At 39.8% G+C, this 19,718-nt stretch overlaps 1 protein-coding gene across 1 annotated transcript in view; it reads left to right on the plus strand.

The window, feature by feature from the left end:
* Positions 1 to 19,718, plus strand: part of Col12a1 (collagen type XII alpha 1 chain) — a 125,616-nt gene that overhangs the window by 82,679 nt on the left and 23,219 nt on the right. The window contains exons 41-53 of the mRNA XM_090338543.1: positions 1,134 to 1,250; positions 1,381 to 1,527; positions 2,870 to 2,944; positions 3,934 to 4,073; positions 6,318 to 6,441; positions 6,589 to 6,732; positions 9,466 to 9,630; positions 10,552 to 10,590; positions 10,839 to 10,977; positions 14,668 to 14,810; positions 15,255 to 15,364; positions 18,623 to 18,772; positions 19,490 to 19,567. Of these exons, the coding sequence (XP_090194669.1) occupies positions 1,134 to 1,250; positions 1,381 to 1,527; positions 2,870 to 2,944; positions 3,934 to 4,073; positions 6,318 to 6,441; positions 6,589 to 6,732; positions 9,466 to 9,630; positions 10,552 to 10,590; positions 10,839 to 10,977; positions 14,668 to 14,810; positions 15,255 to 15,364; positions 18,623 to 18,772; positions 19,490 to 19,567 (1,571 nt within the window). The remainder of the gene's footprint in view (positions 1 to 1,133; positions 1,251 to 1,380; positions 1,528 to 2,869; positions 2,945 to 3,933; positions 4,074 to 6,317; positions 6,442 to 6,588; positions 6,733 to 9,465; positions 9,631 to 10,551; positions 10,591 to 10,838; positions 10,978 to 14,667; positions 14,811 to 15,254; positions 15,365 to 18,622; positions 18,773 to 19,489; positions 19,568 to 19,718) is intronic.

Genomic DNA, 19,718 nt, shown 5'->3' on the forward strand with positions numbered 1-19,718 from the left:
TCTAGCAACTCAGGAATCTGAGTTCTGAAGCCAGTCCAGGCAGAAAAGTCATTTACTTTTATTGTAAAGGTGATATAGGCAAGTTACAGTTACATAAGTAAGGTGATGAGTATGTTTACTTTTGAACAGTGCTACCCCTCCCTTGTTTTCTCTTACTTTCCCTTCCCCTGACTCCTCTCCCCTGAAGTTGTAAAGTTCATTTCCAACATAATGTCTGGTAAGTATTGCTGTTGCATTTGTTGATTTACCAATTCTGTCCTGCAGTTTCTGTGATTCCCTTCCCCTTCCTCAAGTCAGATAAACTTATAGACTCTTATCTCCAATTAACCACCACAAAGCAAAGCTCCAAAAATGGAGCTGTGGCTCCAGTGGTAGAATGCTTGCCTTGAGCAATAAAGCTCAAGGACAATACCCAGCAATACCCAGACCTAGAGTTCAAGCTCTAGGTCTCTCTCTCTCTCTCTCTCTCTCTCTCTCTCTCTCTCTCTCTCTCTCTCTCTCTCTCTCTCTCTCTCTCTCTTTCTCGCTCTCTCTCTCGCTCTCTCTCTCGCTCTCTCTCTCTCTCTCTCTCTCTCGCTCTCTCGCTCTCACACACACACACACACACACATGCGCGCACACGCACATATACATATGCGTGTACCCACAAAAGAAAACTTTTTAAACATTTTGTCATTTTACCCATGAATGAACTGCCACTGGTATTGTGATACTGCTTAGCTTTCTAATGATGTTCAGATATATACTTTCTTAAGTTCATGATGAGAATTTGAATTATTGAATCACTAATTTGGTCCATAGATACATTTTGTTGTTACCAAGTGCTTTGATAAATATTTAAGGATATAAAAGATACAGTCTTTCAGAAAAAAAATTGTTATTTTCCATGCGAGACCTTTGATATTCACAGATTTGAGGGACAAAGCAGATTTCCTTTCAATGATGAGGATAGGTCTGTTTTGACCTGTCTACATTTTCATATCTATTCGACTTAGGTTTCAGATAAGAAACACATGGAAACTTCAGATTTGTTTTCCACCTTACAATAAAAGTTGGAAAATGTTGTTCTGATGCAAAGCATGCCCTTTTGCCTTTATTCACCAAGTGAGTCGATTTCTTTCTTTCTCTTGTAGTGTATTTAAATGTGACAGACCTGAAAACATACCAGGTTGGGTGGGACACGTTCTGTGTCAAGTGGTCACCTCACCGGGCAGCTACCTCTTACAGGCTGAAACTAAGTCCTGCAGATGGTATGTATGTAAAAGAAAATCAACGAAACTTCAGTAAAGAGGACTTTGTTGTGTTTATAAAAGATCTCTAAGACATCTCTAAAATAACAGACGTGAACACATGTACCTTTTCCTTTGTTATCACACCCAGGAACCAGAGGACAAGAAATTACAGTGCGTGGCTCTGAAACCAGCCACTGCTTCACAGGCCTTTCCCCAGAGGCTGAGTATGGTGTCACTGTTTTTGTGCAGACCCCGAACCTGGAGGGGCCTGGTGTTCCTGTCAGAGAACATACCAGTAAGTTTTTGAGCCATCAGTAAAGTCACCCTCTCTTCTTCCAAATCGAATGCTTTGGATGCAGGCAGACCTTTTTTCTTTCCTTTTCTTTTTTTGTAAATCTATTTTTTACTGTAATTAATAGAAGAGTTACAGTTATATATGCCAGATAGAAGGTGTATTACTTCACACACATTGATACCCCTTCTCATGTATTTGTCCCCATTTCACTCCCCTCATCCTGTTTTCCCCCTTCCTTTCCTATTTCAAATAAACAAATAATCGTATATACAATATAACAGATAACAAGGTAAGATACTGTAACAATGTGAGAATTACCAAAGAACAACAAAAGAGATGAAAAGTAACAGTACATTAAGAACAACAATCACACATTATATAGCTCTTGTTTCCATATCCTAGAGGTCCTTTCATTTAGCTTCATCCTATGTGGCCTTTTGTATCTAGGTTTTGAGCTGTTGTAATCCTCTGCTAGGAGAGTTCAAGGTTTGTACTATTTACTACAAATGAGGGAAAACATTGAGTCTATGTTTCTTTGAGTCTGGCTTACTTCACTTAATATGATTTTTTCTAAGTCTTTCCATTTCCTTACAAATGGGGTGATGTTATTTCTGATGGCAGCATAGAATTCCATTGTGTATAAATACGACATCTTGTTGATCCAATCGTCTACTGAGGAGCATCTGGTTGGTTCCATATCTTTGCTATGGTAAATAATGCTGCAATGAACATCATTGTATTAGTGGATTTAGTATGTCCTTGTTTCTGGATGTTTGGGTAAATGCCAAGGAGTGGAATTGCTGGCTCATAGGGAAGCTCTATGTTTAGTCTTTTGAGGAACGTCCATACTGCTTTCCAGAGTGGTTGAACAAGTTTACATTCCCACCAACAGTGTAGTAGTGATCCCTCCTGGCCACATTCTTGACAGTATCTGTTGTTATTAGATTTCTTGATAATAGCCATTCTAACTGGAGTGAGGTTGAATCTCAAAGTTGTTTTGACTTGCATTAGGCAGACCTTTTTCTGTAGTCATCCCAGGTTGTCTTGCTTCAGTGGTGGTGTTCCTTTAAGAACAGAACTAACAGAAGAAGAGAGAGCGGTGGCTGACAGAGACTTTTACTCAGCTGACCTCTCAAGGCCTTGCTTCCTTCTTTTGAACCATCGCTTTCCACAGCTGTAGTGGATATGAAAATCTACTAATTCTAGGCAGTGCTAGGCGTCTGGAGCTGTGTTTTCTGAGACTTGATTTGTTATTGAGGACTTCAGCTATTCTTCATATCAAGCTCTGGGTTAGGGAATGTGCTCCTGTTGTATTTCTCTAATTATTCTTTTACTATTTCAGCTGTAAAACCAACTGAAGCCCCTACAGAGCCACCCACGCCGTCTCCCCCTCCCACGATTCCACCAGCCCGTGATGGTAAGTGGCCACGCAGTGAATCCACTTGAGTGTTAAGCTTTCAGAGTTGAGCCATGCTATGCATGAAGTCCTTTACAACCTTTTGGATTTGTTTTTTCCTGCTGAAGAGCATTTAGGTTGAAAGAAGATGAACAGAAATTTAATTCTCTCTCCTAGATACATTCTAATGTGAATAAAATTAGTTATAAACCACAGCCCAAGGTCTAGTTCCTCCACTTTTTAGACTAAGATCTAGAGATATATTCCATCATCCATAGAGATATGGTGGCCATTTCTTTATACTGCTATGGGCATCAGACTATGAATCTTTTGGGCTATCTTTGCAATCCAGTCTCTGAGACCTTTAGCTTTGTAATTCCTCACTTATGATCTGAGAATGCCGCTGGATTGCATAAAACTAAAAAAAACTTCCATTTGCTCAAGTTTGAGATGTAATTGTCAGTGTAGTAAACTGGTAAAATAGTATATTTCCTTTTCTTTTTTTAAGTTTTGTGAAGTTTTCTTTAACTTTATTCATTTTTTTTTCTGTTTATATGGTACCAAGGAATCAAACTCAGGGCCTCCTGCAGGCTAGGCAAGGACTCTACCACTAAGCCACATTCCTTGCCCTAAAATAATATGTTCCAAAGCCAGTCTTTCTGTAACTGATTTCATATAATGTCCTCATAGATTGTTTGAAGCAACTGGAAGCATTACATGACAGAAGAGCCAATTTTTGCATAGTGGATCAAAGCAGAACAGTTCCAGAATAAGGGTCAGGGGTCAGAGCAAGAAGAGTTGTTTAAATTTCTTGTGTATTTGCATCATCTGGATATATTGTTGCTGTTTCCAATCTGGGAAGCTGCGGGTAGGGCTTTAGACCCCAAATGTCTAAGGCACTCTTGTCATAGTACCACACTTGTTAACTGCATTTTTCAGTTAGGCAATGCCACTTGAGTGAAAGAATTAAGGAGATTTGAGAATGCTTCTGTTTGTTTTTGTTTTTACAGTATGTAAAGGGGCCAAGGCTGATATTGTGTTCTTGACGGATGCCTCCTGGAGTATCGGGGATGATAACTTTAACAAAGTTGTAAAATTTATCTTCAACACAGTGGGAGCCTTTGATGAAATCAGTCCTGCTGGAATTCAGGTGAGTGTCACCCATCCACCAGAAGTGGCTTGTTTGTAGTGTCTTATCTTGTACTGTCCTGCTCATGTTTTGAAACTTTTAGTGGGAAGTCATTTTTTGACCTTGCAATTTGTAAATTTATATGTATGTATTTTTTGAGGGGGGAAAGAATAGAGTGCTAATGATAAATAGTAAAAGAAATACTCCTCTAATTTTCCTGTTTGGTTAGATGAAATTCTTGTTGGAGTAGTCAGAGGATTCTAACTCCAGTTTCTTACTTTAAACTTCCAACAATGGTGGATTTTCATGAAGGGTCATCCAAAGTTCTGGATATTAAATTATGATTGTCATGCCCTATAATGTGAGAAAAATAGAGTGATGGTGGTAGGGAATCTGCTGTCTACTCTGGTATTATACTCTGGTATCATAGCCAAAAGAATGTTCATTAGTGACCCAAAGGCTATTCCATTCATTTATCTGAAATGATAGTGGCCAGTGGTGCTGCTGTAGAATCCTTTGCAGTGGGCTGGTTTTCATGAGAGACCTTTAAAAGGACTTTGTCATTTCTCCCTCATCTGCCTGTTAAGCACAGGGTCCCATTCTTCGTTCTCCACATACTCAATGTATGTGAATGTTCACACCCCGTGCCTCTGAACTGTTTTGCCAAGTCTTCCCAGACTCCTTTGAGAATTGGATTCAAGCTATTTTTAGCGGTTTTGGGAGGCAGCTCTGTAGCTTTCAAACCTACTAAAATTGTCACCCCTTCTTGGAAGACTCCCTGCTAGTTTTAGGCCTCTGAATGAAGGGTTTTGTATATATCTCTGTTACAATAAATGCTGCTTTATGTTATTATTTCACAATGCCTCTCTTTTGTCTAAATCACTGACCAAGCTTAAAGCAAGAAATTAAATCTTCCTCATCTTTATTTTCTTCTATCCTTGAGTTTTTGCTCAAGGTTGGTGCTTTCCCACCTGAGCCACAGTTCTACTTTTGCCTTTTGGTGATTAAAGAGATAAGAGTTTTACAGACTTTCCTGCCTAGGCTAGCTTCAAACCATGATTCCCATATCTTAGCCTTCTGAGTAGCTAGAAACACAGAGCCATTGCCAGCTGACTGACATCTGACTTGGCATCTTTACAAACTATTTTCTTTTTCTTCCCTGTCCATTTTGCTGAATTTTCTTTATTTTGGCAATTTGTATTGTGGTGTCTTAGAGACATTGTCAAAAATGAAAAGATTTCAAAATAAATGCATTTCATAATGGACCACATCTGTCCATGGGATTGTATTTTGTGGCATACTGTGAATTTAAAATTCCTTAATAATTGTGTGGATATCATTTCAGTCCAAAAAGAGTACAAAAGGTCTGGTTATAGTATAAATTTGCTATGTCAACACTTAAGCTTTTTTTTTTTTTTTAAGAGATTAGGATTTCTAATAAAAGCCGTAACTGTCCTTGAATAACTTCAGTGGCTTTGTATTCATGAGTTTTAGTCTTTGATACATCCTTAAAAGGTAAATATAATTACCTCACCATCATTGGTAAGCAGTCTAAAGCCCATAGAAACAGGACATTAACCTAGTATCACACAGCTATTTGTTTACGAAGCATGAATTCGAGCTCAGTCATTCATGACTAGAGATTCAGCTTTCTTTCCAATAACTCACTAAATTTTTGGGGAGTTGAGATTATTATTACTCAAGCATCATTTTTTTTTGGTGCTGGTGCTGAGGCTTGAATTCTGTACCTTTCATTCTCAAGCTTTTATTTGCTCAAGGCTGATAACACTGTCACTTGAGCCATATCTCCAGTCCAGCTTTTTGCTGGACAATTAAAAAGTCTCATGGACTTTTCTTTTCTGGACTAAAGTTGAGCCAAGATCCTCAGGTCTTAGTTTATTTGTGGCTAGAATGATAGCTGTGAGCCACTGTTGCCTGGCAACAATCTTTTTATATTACTATGAAAAATGAATATTAATGAGACGAAGAAATTGGCAAAGAACTACGGTCCCCAAACTGCTGACGGTATGTTATCATATACTTATATCTTCCTACGTCCTAGAGAAAGGCTTAGAGGAATTTAGTCTATGCAAATAGGCTGGATTTCATTGGCTGCTTGGGAATTAGGGCACTTAATGAGGCTGCCAGGGTGGGTGGGATAACATGATCGGCAGAGGGCATATCCTAGCCCGTCATCTCTATTCCTGCTCTTCAGTAGAGGAACAAATCACCACTGCAGTCACCAGAACCTCCATTTCCTTTCAGGTGTCATTTGTGCAGTACAGTGATGAGGTGAAGTCTGAGTTCAAACTGAACACCTACAACGACAAGGCCTTAGCTCTTGGGGCCCTCCAGAATATTAGGTACAGAGGAGGAAACACAAGAACAGGTATGGTTCTACCTTGTCCAGCTAGACCTTCACTCTACAGAGCAGCTGGTGTGTGTGTGGGGGGGAGGTAGTGTTCAGTGCATCACTTAATGCATGTTTAATGTGAATTGGGTAATTCTCACTGGTGTGTTTCTTGGCATTCCACAGGCAAGGCTCTCACATTTATTAAGGAGAAAGTGTTGACCTGGGAGAGTGGCATGAGGAAGAATGTCCCCAAGGTACTAGTTGTGGTTACAGATGGCCGCTCACAGGATGAGGTCAAGAAGGCTGCTTTCATCATTCAGCAGTCTGGTAAGCTCTGCCTGGACTCCTCTGCATTCATTATTCTCAGTTCTAAAGGGCCAGGAATTCTCACAAAAAATCACCCCCATAATCCTGTTTTGTGTTCGTTTGTATTGAATGAAGGAATAGATGGTTATATTGCTCTGATTTGCTGTATTCTCAAGGATCCTGATTCTCAAGGATCCTCAAAGGAGTAAACCAAATCTCCCCATAGTGACCAGACAGCTAGAGAAAGTTGTAGACAGCTAGAGAGGCTGTAGATGGCTAGAGAAGGCTGTAGGCAGCTAGAGAAGGCTGTAGACAGCTAGAGAAGGCTGTACCCAGCCAAGGCATAATCCTAGAGTGAGCTTTCCATAAGGGAAATGAATCCGAACGTGAGTTCCTGTGTAGAGAAAGACTGAAGGATGCCTTCAACTTTAGCTCATCCATGCAGGTGCAGGCCTAATGTAGCTGGTCAAAAGGTACTCTGCAAATAGTACCCTGGTCTCATGGGGAGATCTCTAGAGTAGAACTTGCCAATTAAGCATCCTGAGAGTTCCTTAGTAACACTGCTGTTTGATTTGTTATTTAGAAATATTGGAAATATTTACCCTCCCTCCCCTGGCTGTCCCAAACACAGTGCAAGGCAGAACGTTTTAGAAACGATCTGTTATGCCAGGCGCTGGTGCCTCATGCCTGTCATCCTAGCTACTCAGGAGGCTGAGATCTGAGGATCATGGTTCAAAGACAGCCGGGGCATGAAAATCCATGAGACTCTTATCTCCAATTAAAAAAAACTGGAAGTGGCGCTGTGGCTCCAAGTGGTAAAGCACTAACCATGAGCTGACACGCTCAGGGACAGCGTCTAGGCCCAAAGTTCAAGCACCCCTCCTCTCCCAAAAGAAAAATATCTGTTGTAATACATTCTAAAGTGTTCGGTTATATGGCATTTGTCATCTATCTATCTATCTATCTATCTATCTATCTATCTATCTATCTATCTATCTATGTCTTTGGCTGAAATGACTACTCATAATTTCTGCTTACTCAGACTGTCTTCTCTAAGTGGAGATTGTTCTTCATGCTGACCTTAAAAACAAAAGCAAGAAAATAAAGCTTATTGAAGCTAGTTGCTCGAGGCTCATGCTTGTGATCCTAGCTACTCTGAAGGCTAAGATCTGAGGATTGTGATTTGAAGCAGCTAGGGCAGGAAGGTGTGAGACTCTCATCTCCAGTTAGTAAAAAGCCAGAATGGAGCTGCGGCTCATGTGGTGGAGCGCTAGTCTTGAGTAAGAAAGCCAAGGGACAGCGCCCAGACTCCGACAAGTCCCTTTACTGACACAATAAAAGAAAACATATGAAAAGATAAATTCCCTTTTCCCCCATTAGATTATGCATTGTGAGCAGATTTGGGCTCTTGACTGCTTCAAATTTGTGGTTATGAATGCTTTCTTCATACACATAAACACACCACACCCACAGAACTCACACTACCCCCCACAGATGATAACCCTAGCCTTATGCCTTTGGCATAAACATTTTTGGAGCAAAATTTGTATTAAGCTAAATAGAGGATTGTTTATTATCAGTGGGAATTATAGCTTCTATTCTAATGGTGGTCAAGTCCTGGCCTAGGGTCTGAGTTTGATGAGAAAATAATCAATTTTCAGAATTCAAATTCAAGCTGGGCTTATACCTGGAATCCTAGCTACGCAGGAGGCTAAGGGTCGTGGTTCAAAGCCAGCCTAGTCAGGTGAAGTTCATGACACTGTTATCTCTAATTAATCAGGAAAAAAAGCTAGAAATGGAGATGTGATTCAAGAGATAAGAATGTAAGCCTTGAGTGAAAAAGCCAAATGATAGCACTCAGTCCCTGAGTTCAAGACTCAGAACTAGCCTGAATGAATGAATGAACAAATTCAAAATAGCTCTTTCGTTTTGGAGTCACATAAGCTTAAGCTGTGTTTGTTATCTGAAGGAGCTGTTCAGCTGGGATCTGTGGAGGATAAATTGCATCATTCAGAGTCTGGACTCTAAAATGTTATGAGAATTGTATTGAACAGATCCAGTGAATTTAATTTCATAAGCTAGAAAAATCGGATGACTAGGGAAAAAAGGACACATTCACTGAAGAGTACAGTTTTAGTCATTAAAGACAATTCATGCAGAATGAAAAGATGTACCTAGGCAGAGAAAATGTAGCATCATTTTGTATTAGATTTTGTTGGGGTCAGGTGTGGTGGCTTATGCCTGTTAGCTGCTTGGGGGGCTGAGATCAGGAGGAAATGTGTGAGGCCAGTGCAGGGGAAAAAGTGTGCAAGATGCCATCTCAATCAGTAGAAGGCTGGGTTAGAACTGGAGGCACAGCTCAAGTGGTAGAGCACCAGCTGTGAGTAGAATAACACAACCAAAAGCAAAAGATCATGAGTTCAAGCCCTAGCAATGGCAATAAATAAATAAATAAAGCTAGGTTAGGGAGTACACACTTTTTGTTCCAGCCATCCAGAAAGTGTAAAATAAAGGGCATCACAGCCCATGCCATCCTGGGTAAAAAGCAAGGCCCGATTGAAAAAAAAAAACATTACTGGAAGCAAAAAGAGCTGGGTGGCTAGCTCATGCGGTAGAGCACCTTTATATCCAGTGTGAGGCCCTGAATTCAAAGTGGGATACCACCAGCAAAGTTAATCATTTCCTTTGAATTGTTGAAACAACAGAGGACAGAAGCCGGACATGTGGCTCACTGTGTAAACAACCACTTTTCAGGGTTCAGTGTCTTCGTGGTCGGTGTGGCTGACGTGGATTACAATGAACTCGCCAACATCGCCAGCAAGCCCAGCGAACGACACGTGTTCATTGTGGATGACTTCGAGTCTTTCGAGAAGATTGAAGATAACCTTATTACATTTGTTTGTGAGACTGCCACCTCAAGTAAGTCCTGGCCATCAATCCACACCCTCACCTGGTCTTCAAAAGTGACGATGTATACACAATTCTTTGTACAACAAGGGACCAAATCTTGTGCATAAATAGATCTTGAGAAAGCACATGAAAATCTTGATGAGTCATACTCAGTGTGTGCTTGTCAGAAATCTACTTTTAGCCTCAAATATGTGGTCTCTCTTTTTCCTTATGTGGAAACAAGAGCTTCTTAATGCATTCCTTCTTTAACTATCCCAGTGCCTGTGAAAATTGGGTAAACCCATGTGCAGCTCAGAATTACGTGTATGGAAACAGTTCCTATTAATATTCTCTTGGTATTTGTTCCATCAACATTTGGGTTTCATGAGAGCGGTGGAAATGCTGCGTTGTGCATGCACATTCAATAGAAAGTCAGGCTCATTGGTTGGTGCGGGCTTAGTCGTTTCTTATGTCAAGACTTCAAGTTCATATTTTTAACGTCAGTAATGATGAATTTGAGATAGTCTGTCAATGTATCTCCTACCTTCTTTCTCTCAATTGGTAACAATTCCTGAGGTGTTATGTAATGGGGACAGTGATGAGTTTATGCCTCTAATCCTAAACAGGGCTGTATGGTGTTTCCACTGATCAACCAGTAGAGTAGAAATTCAGCCAGGCAGTGGTGGCTCACACCTGTAATCCTAACTACTCAGGAGGTTGAGATCTGAGGATCCTGGTTCAAAGCCAGCCTGGGCAGAAAAGCCCTGGGGACTTGGCTAATTCCCCCATCACCTTGAAAGCCTATAAGAAATACCTGAGAGCAGATTACATTAGTTAAGATAATTGAATGCTCCAGTAGTTGAGGTACAGCATGTCCAGCATTACTTCCTATTCTGACGTGTCTGAACATTGTATTGGCAAATCCTTCCTAAAGTCCACTCTTGGTTGCAGGTTGCCCTCTCATTTATCTGGATGGCTACACTTCACCAGGTAAGCGCTTGGATCCTTGGACTCCTTTATGTATTTTTACATTTAAAAGATTAAAGAATTCCCGGGGGAGGAGGGGAGGGAAATGGGGACCATGACATGAGAAAAAGTATCAATATTTGTGAAGTAATGCACCTTCTATCTGGTGAATATACTGTAACCCTTCTATTAATTACAATAAAAATATATGAAAAAAGATTAAGGAATTCCCACATGTACTCAGTTCAAATCTTTTCTTTTCTGATATAAAGGTTTTAAGATGCTTGAAGCCTACAATTTGACCGAAAAGAATTTTGCTTCTGTACAAGGAGTCTCTTTAGAGTCAGGCTCTTTCCCTAGTCACTCAGCTTACAGACTGCAGAAGAATGCTTTCATCAGCCAGCCTACTGCGTAAGTGTGAACACTTCCTGCCTCACACTTGCTCTTTCTCTTCCCTGTTCATACCCTTCTTACAATGGGGAACAGATTTGACAAGTTTCCTGGTTGCCTAGACTCAGGGAACTTTGCAGTGGTCAGACCATGCCTTATGGACGATCCAGTTAGATTTCTTTGAATATAGTCCTGCTCATGACCAGCCTTCTGGTAATGTGGCCATCTCTATGCAGGAAACTAGGACCGAAACTTTGGTATTTGCAGAGGTAAAGACCTCAGCCAGAGACTGCAGCAGAGTGCAGAGTGCAGTGGATTCTCCCCACTTCTGAACTGAAGGTTGGGGGTGTAGTTATGCTTTTCCTGTTCAAACAGGAAGGCATCTTCTTACTTTGAACATTTCCTGCTATGGAGCAGAAGGTCTGGATGGGAGTAAGGGAATGAGGAGAGCAGGCATTCTCTTCTGTGTTTCTGACATGGAGGAACCCTTTCCGCAGTTCTGCTTGTTTGTGGCCAGGCAGGAGTTGGGTTTTACTGGCCTGATCCTCTGGCAATCTTTTGGGGAGTTCTTGATATTGTTATTTGACTGCTGGAACACTTGCACCTGGGCCTGGTAACAGAAGTATGTATTTCTTATTCATTTAAATGAAAATTTTTTTGCTGGAAAAACATGTGCTTGGCAGCCAGAAGAATAAAGTTTGCAGAAACTTAGGACAGGTTCAGAAAATAATGTTTGAAATTTGAAATGCCCTAGAAAAGCAAATGGAAAATTCAGACAAAAACCAAAGTTAATCTATTTTGAGGAGGTACAGATAGGATTGGAGGCTGACCACATTGTATGTTTCTCCTTCTTTTATGCTTAGCCATGGTGGTTCAGTGTGCTAGATCTTTCTGTGTACTTAATACAGTTAAGCTCTGTGTATTAAGTGCTTAACTGTGTATTAAGTCACCTCAGAATATGAGTCTTATATTTTCAGTTATGATAGAATATTGTCTACACAAGAAGCATACATTTTAGTTGGACTTGTGGCTCATGTCTGTAATCCTAGCTACCTGGGAAGTTGAGATTAAGAGCAATATTCTGTGCCAACCTGGGTTGAAAACTCTTTGAAGATTCTCATCTAATAAAAGCTCGAGTGTGGTACTGTGAGCCTATCTTTACAGCTGCAGAGGATCATGGTTCAGGCTGATATGGCCAAAAAAATCCAAGACCCTATTCAAAAAATACCTACAGTAAAAAGGACTGAGGGCATGCCACAGAGGGTAGAATGCTTGCCCAGCAAATAGAAGGCCCTGAGTTGTAAAATCCTCAGAGCTGCCAAGAGAAAAAAAATAAAAGAGCCTCAAAGAAAAATGAATCGGAACCTCAGCTGGTAGGAAAGAAGCTTAAGTAGAGGTGAATTATTATTATTTTACAAGCTCCTTTGAATGAGGGAAGAAAGTCAAAATGGGCTTGGTAGGAGATGAGGTAATATGGAGAAAACATTTTTCATGTGGGACATTATAAAGAGAATTCTTGAATCCGCAGAGCATATGGATAAAGAAGGAAGGCTGCATTCAGTCCTGACCGTTCTAGACTTAGGGTTCTCTGGCTTGCAGACTCAAGAGGACTCTGGTGACTCAGTGTCACCCTGGGAGGAGAATGTTGCTTTTGGGTGAACGACACTGGAGTAATAAAAGATAGCCTGGCAGCTGTAAAGAGGTGACTAGATGAGAGAGAAAGGGAGAGACAGGGGTCCCAAGGATGGTATGAGAGGCTGTACAACTGGTCTCCCTGGGAAACTTCTCTAATCTCAGCCATGATTGGCCCACTGGTGATTATTTTAATGTTACTGTGGATTGGCCCATGTGTAATTAATGAAATGATGTCTTTAGTTAAAAAAAAGAGGATCAGAGTTATAAAACTGATGATCCTACACACCCGGTATAACCCCGTTTGTACTAAGGTAAACTAGTCAAGGATTTGACTAGGCTAAAAGAAAAGCAGGGAGTGTTAAGGGGAGGAGGGACTGGCGCCATCCGGAATGCCTAAGATCCCCCCCACACACATTGTGGAAGGTCGACAATGGTACAGCCCAGCCACCTTTGCCCTTCTAGGGAGGGGCAGCCTTGACCTTCTCCCCACCCCCCATGAGGAGGGATATCCGTTTGAGTGGGAGTGAGCCTGCTTTGTGTGGAGACCTTCCCTATTTGCCCGCCACCTCTAACTAAGGTGATAGGTAAATTCAAACACTGGTCTGTAACCCTATTGGCTACCTACGTGTGGCCGGAGCTGACTATGGTCCCTCTGTGTATGTAACTATCCCATTGGCCACCTGCGTGGCCAGGTTCAACCACATGGGTTTTGCCCTTAAAAACCCAGCATGAGCGCTGCTCGGGGTCACAGTGTCAGCTCCCGAGTCTGCACTGTGTCCCTGGCTGGTCGGTTAGTTCATCATCTATTTCCCCTGGCTGTCAGTTCTCCATCTACTTCCCCAATAAATTCACCTTTTTATATATATAAAAAAAGAGGACTCTGCCAAAATTCATAGAGAAATCGTTTTGCTTCTGTTCAAGAGTTGACTATACCCTTTCCCTCCTTTCAGGAAGAGAACATTACCTGGTCTCCAAGTAAAGTGACAATCATTCTATTTAAAGATGCTTTCCAGAACAATGACTAAGTCAATTCTGGAAAGAAAGGGGTCATGGAATATTTTCTGTTAGAACCAAAAATATTTTCTTTAACCTGCATCACATGTGTATCCTTACTGTTTATACATATCTATGTCCCAGATATCTACAATATTCTAAATGATCTTTAAGTAGTTGTCCAGAAGGGCTTCAGTTCAACATGTGGATTAAATAATGTCACCCTTCCCTCCTTCTCCCCATCTCTCCCAGCCCCAGCCCTCCCCTCGGGTCCCATTTCCGCATGTGTGCATTGAATATTGTGCCCGTGTTCTCTCACCCTTCCTCTTTTCATTTTGCAATTGGTTTTATTGTGAGGAATATGTGATCTTCTTGAGGAAACTTATTTGATTTTTTAAGGGAGGATGTAAAAACTCTCTGTGCTAAGGGGAATGAGATCAAAATTTTACACCATGGGAAATTAAATATATTCCATAAGATTCATGATCTTATAATATCTGCAGTTGTAGTGTTGACAGCCCTCAGATTATTACATTATTTTATAATTCTCCAAGTGCCCATAAGAACTTAATTATTAACAGCAAAAAAAGAACTTATTTGGTAATTTCCCAGGCATTTATAGATTTGTCAGATAACAAGTAATCTTTTACTACTGATAGAATATGTCTAGTGTTTTTGTGTTGTTGTATTTTTTTCTTTCAATACTGGGGCTTGTGAGAGGGCATTGAACTCTCACTTGTTTTTTTTGCTTGATGATGGCATTCTACCACTTGAGCCATACCTCCTCTTCAGGCTTTTTGGTGGTTAATTGGAGATAAAATGCACTTTCCTACATGGGCTGGATTTGAACCATGCTCCTTAGGACTCAGGCTCCTGAGTAGCTAGGATTTCAGGTGTCAGCCACCAGTGCCCACTAGTGCTTGTTCTTTTGATGTCATCTTCCTAAATTACATTCTCTCTGCTATGGAGCAGGAGATGGTGAATTGCCTCTATTATAACCACATTGAGATCTGTTCTAAAGATATGAAATGGTCTCTGTTTCTCATGGGTGATCTTATGTAATTATTTTGTTTTATCCAATAGAGAATTACATCCAAATGGGCTCCCTCCTTCCTACACGATTATACTATTGTTCAGACTTCTTCCAGAATCTCCAAATGACCCCTTTGCAATTTGGCAAATCACAGACAGAGACTACAAACCACAAGTCGGAGTGATAGCAGATCGTAAGGATTTCCACCCTATTTCAGATCATGTGCACCCATGATTTCCATTGTTTTGTTCCTCTTTTTCTTCCCTTTTCTTTTTAAGAACCTTATATATGTATAAATATATCTAAGACCTTAAACTTAAACTTTAGTTTTTATAAGGTATGTTGCTTGTATATAAAAGCAGTATATAACCCATATTTATCATAGAAGTGCTAAATTGATAATGTACATGTATATGTAATTATGTGTATATACACACATATGAATCTATTTACATAATAGTTATTTAATGTCTAAACTTTAAAAAATATAATATGACAAATACTCAGGTTACATTTTATCACAACTAAAAAAATTACTGGATTTTTAAGCACTCTCTCCAATAAATGTGATTGTTAATACTTCATTAAGATATATATCATGTTGTGACTTAATAATTATGCTTCTGTGTTACTGCAGCTTCTAGCAAGACTTTATCGTTCTTTAATAAGGATACAAGAGGTGAAGTGCAAACAGTTACATTTGACACCGATGAAGTAAAAACATTGTTTTATGGAAGCTTTCATAAGGTAAAAATGTAAGATTATCCGAGTCTTATTTCTGGAAGAGAGATAGGAGTTGAAACCCAAGACTAACTTATTATATATTAAAATGTCATGTTGTGGGCTGGGAGTTTGGCCTAGTGGTTAAAGTGCTTGCCTAGCATGCACAAAGACCCGGGTTCGATTCCTCGGTACCACATACATGCAAAAAAAAGCCGGAAGTGATGCTGAGGCTCAGGTGGTAGAGCTCTAGCCTTGAGAAAGTCCAAGGACAGTGCTCAGGCCCTGAGCTCAAGTCCAGGACTGGCAAAAAAAATAAAAAAAATAAAAAAATAAAATGTCATGTTGTGTAGAAGTCTAGCTAGGTTAATTAAAATAATATCCTATTTTTGATCATTTGATTACTTCAAAGAAGAATATTTATAATAAAACAATTACTTTTTTGCTATTACGAGATAACTTATTAACATTTTGGTATATTTTAATGCTTATATTTTGATGATCTTAAGTTTTCATTTGTTAACACCCAGTGGAAAGCCAAAAATTTCAGGTTTTTAAAGAATTATTAGTTAAATAACAAATGAAGTGAAGTCTGAGATACTGGAAAAATGGACTTTGAAATAATACTTCTCCATGTACTGAGTTATCTTATAAAACTTCTCTAAGATTGACACCCAGAAGTATTGGCTTCTGTACTAAAAAATTATATCTTTTGATGTAATTCTCAAGTAAAACTTGAAGAATCTTCTAGTAAGTAGGTTCAGCAAAGTCTTCCCTCCAGCCCTCCCTTCCTCCGTGCCTTCCTCCCTCCCTTCCTTCCTTCCTTCCTTCCTTTCTGCCTTCCTTTCATTTTTATACTGGGTTTGAACTCAGGTCTCTGTACTTAACAGGCAGGTACTCTACTACTGAGCCTCATATCCAGACCTTTTTTTTGGCATTATTTTGAGACAAAGTGTACTTCTTCTTTTTTTCCACCTGGGCCAGGCCATGATCATGATCTGCTTTGTGCTTCCCATCGTAGTTGGGATGACAGACGTGTTATAACACTCGTGTTTTCCACTGAGATTCTGTCTCCTGAAATTTTTGCGCAGGCAGGAAACCATGATTCTCCCTCCATATTCTACTTTATAGCTGGGGTGAGAGGCATAGGCCATCACAGCTGGCTGTTGTTTGAGAAGAGGATGTGCAAGATTTTTTTGCCCAGCTAGGCCTCAGTGACAATCCTGAGCCTCCCGAGTAGGTAGGATTGTAGGCATGAGCCACTGAACCCGCCTGCCTGGATGCTTTTTCTACTCATGAATCAGATTGTTCATATGGCTGCTAACAGACTCCTCATGCAGCTCAAAGAAGCTCCAGTTTATAGTGGAGGTAACAAAAAATGAGTCAACAACAATAAAAAGAAAACAGCAAATCTAGCAATAGAGAAAACTCTAAAATCTTCATTACTATAATGAACATACTTTAAAACTTTTACAAATTTTTGTAACATAGGTTTCTATTTGGCCAAGCAAATTATGGCTCAAATAATATTATTCGGCTGGGAATTTAGCCTAGGTGTAGAGTGCTTGCCTAGCATGCATGAAGACCAAGGGTTCAATTCCTCGGTACCACATACATAGAAAAGAGCCAGAAGTGGTGCTGTGGTTCAAGTGGTAGAGCTCTAGCCTTGAGAAAGCCCATAGACAGTGCTCAAGCCCTGAGCCCAAGCCTAGGACTGGCAAAAAAAAAAAAAGAATGTTACTGACTTCAATTGATTCTTATCCAGTAACAAATGTTGATTCTGGCCAAGTTTTCATGGACTTCTTTTTTTGGAGGGGGGTTTGTTGATTTATACCTACTGAACATGCTCATACAGCATACCAAGAAAGATTCATACTCCCTGAAAATACTGAGACCCAAACATTCTGCTGACCAGTGATACCCAGTAGTAGTTATTTAGAAAATTTTAATTTCCAATTATTTGACAATTTCTACATGCTTCACATTGTTTGAACCTGAAAGAGTGTATTACTGATTTCTGTTAGCTCATGCCTATAATCCTACTCGGGAGACTGAGGTTTTGAAGATAGCAAAAAAGTCTGTGAGTCTCTTATCTTCAGTTAAGCAGCACAAAACCAGAAGTAGAGGGGTGGATCAAGTAATAGACCACTAATCTGGGCAGTAAAAGCCAAGTGACAGTGCAAGGCCCTGAATTCAGGCTAGTGTGCACAAACATACACATATCCAGCATGCATGCGCAGATTTTCAAAATCTATAGTGCTATCATTAATTATCTCAAATCAGGATTTTTTTACATTACCTTTCTTCGCATAGTTTGTCTTCCTAGAGGAATTTGTATTCTTGGATTTTACATAACATCCCTTTCCTTCTCATTAATTCCACCTTTGGTCTCCCAGTCTCTACTTTCCTTTCTTTTTTCATGAGGTACTTCCTTATGGTTAGCAATGCATCATAAGTGCAATTGGAAGAGTTTTGATACAAATTTAAATGGTTTTTGTTAGAACTCTTTTTTATGGGAACCATAGCTGTTCATATCCTTTGCATACATTTGTGTCTGTGGGTGTTTACACATGAACCCCAAACAAATTCTAATTCTTCTTACATAATAAAGTCTTCTTGGGTAACAAATATCCTGTGAATGCTTATATGTTATACTTCTTGAGTTCAGAATTACTTGATTACCTTGGGGGCATTTAAAATTTAGTTTTAGTAAGCTATGTGCTACTTGCCATGTAAAAGCAACATATCATTCATGTTTATTGTAGATGTGATAAGTGGATACTTCCGTGATAAACTAGTATTTCCATGTGGGAAAAATATTTCTTTTACAAATAAACATTTCAAATTTGTTTTTATGCTTCTTGACTCAGAACACTTAAGCGCATTTTTGTTCTTTTTAACTTTCTGCCAGACTTGAAAATAATCAAGTGCTTATTCCAGTAGTTGCACTATGCTAGTAAGTATAAAATAAAAATCAACTGGTGGCTCATGCCTGTCAGCTTGTAATCCTAGACACTCAGGAGGCTGAGCTCTGAAAAGAGAGGTTCAAAGTCAGCCTAGGCAAATAAATCTGAAAGCCTGTTATTTCCAGTTAAAGAGTAACAAACCTGAAATGGAAGTGTAACTCAAGCGGTAGCGCTAGCTTTGAGGGGAAAAAGCCACACATGAGCATGAGGCATCAAGTGACAGCACAAAACCAAAAACCAACTGTGATCTGAAATGAGCAGAAGTCAGTTCAGTGTCTTTGGTAGAAAATTTAAAATGTAAACAAACTTATCTTTTTAGGTCCATATTGTAGTGACTTCAAAAAGTGTTAAGATTTACATCGACTGCTATGAAATTGTAGAAAAAGACATCAAGGAAGCTGGAAATATCACAACAGATGGTCATGAAATTCTTGGAAAGCTCCTTAAAGGGGAAAGGAAATCAGCCACAGTATGTAATGCATTTTTATGTTTCTTGATATTTTGCATTAAAACACTTACGCTATTTTCTAGATAGCCCAGTGAGTTTTGCTTCTTTTATTTTAAATGGCTGTCATTATTCTAGTTTTATGCATGTGTGTAGATTAATTCGTTCATATTCACCTGTTCACTTTCAACTTCTATTGCCTCTTGGGTTTTTAAAAAACAAACAAACAAAAAGTGTAACTGTTAAAACACTGGACTTTGAGCTACAAGAAACAAAATGTCTGTGAAAGCAGTTTGTTACAACAGAGTGGTAAAAGTTAAGGGAGAGAACTCAGACCCTGATTTAGAGCTCTGGTACTGATGGGTGTGTGCGTGTGTACATGCGCATACACACACACACACACACACACACACACACACAGTGCATGTAAATGTGTGGCGTGATTTCATTTCAGGACAGACACTGATACTCTTTTAAAAAGTTCGCAATCAACATACCATTTTAACACAGGAAGTGAACTCAGAGCAGAAACTTCAAGTATGCCTCTTACTCTTATTATCTTTCTTAGTCACCTGTGTTATATTGTTTCTTTATGAAATCAGAAGCACATTGACTCCACAGTCCTTGCCCCCTTGAGAGAGTCTGGAAAAGTGTCAGCGGTTCAAATATGGAAATGATAATATGAAATATTTCTTATGCATTGCATGTGTAGGTCATGTTGTCTTTCCCCTCCCCCCCCAGTTCCAAATCCAGAATTTTGATATTGTCTGCAGCCCAGTGTGGACCAGTAGAGACAGATGTTGTGATATCCCTTCCAGGGTAAGTAAGAATGGACCCAGTCCAGGGTTTACTAAAATCCCTCAGGAAGCATCCCAGAGGGACAGATGGCCTGGGAGTGGAGGAAGTGGCATTCAGTTGTGGCATTTCTGATTGGAGCCAAGGGACAGGCAGTCTAAGAGTCCATCAGCCA

The sequence above is a fragment of the Megascapheus bottae genome, chromosome 8, assembly GCF_031878675.1.
Source record: "Megascapheus bottae isolate mThoBot1 chromosome 8, mThoBot2.hap1, whole genome shotgun sequence".
NCBI lineage: Eukaryota > Metazoa > Chordata > Mammalia > Rodentia > Geomyidae > Megascapheus > Megascapheus bottae.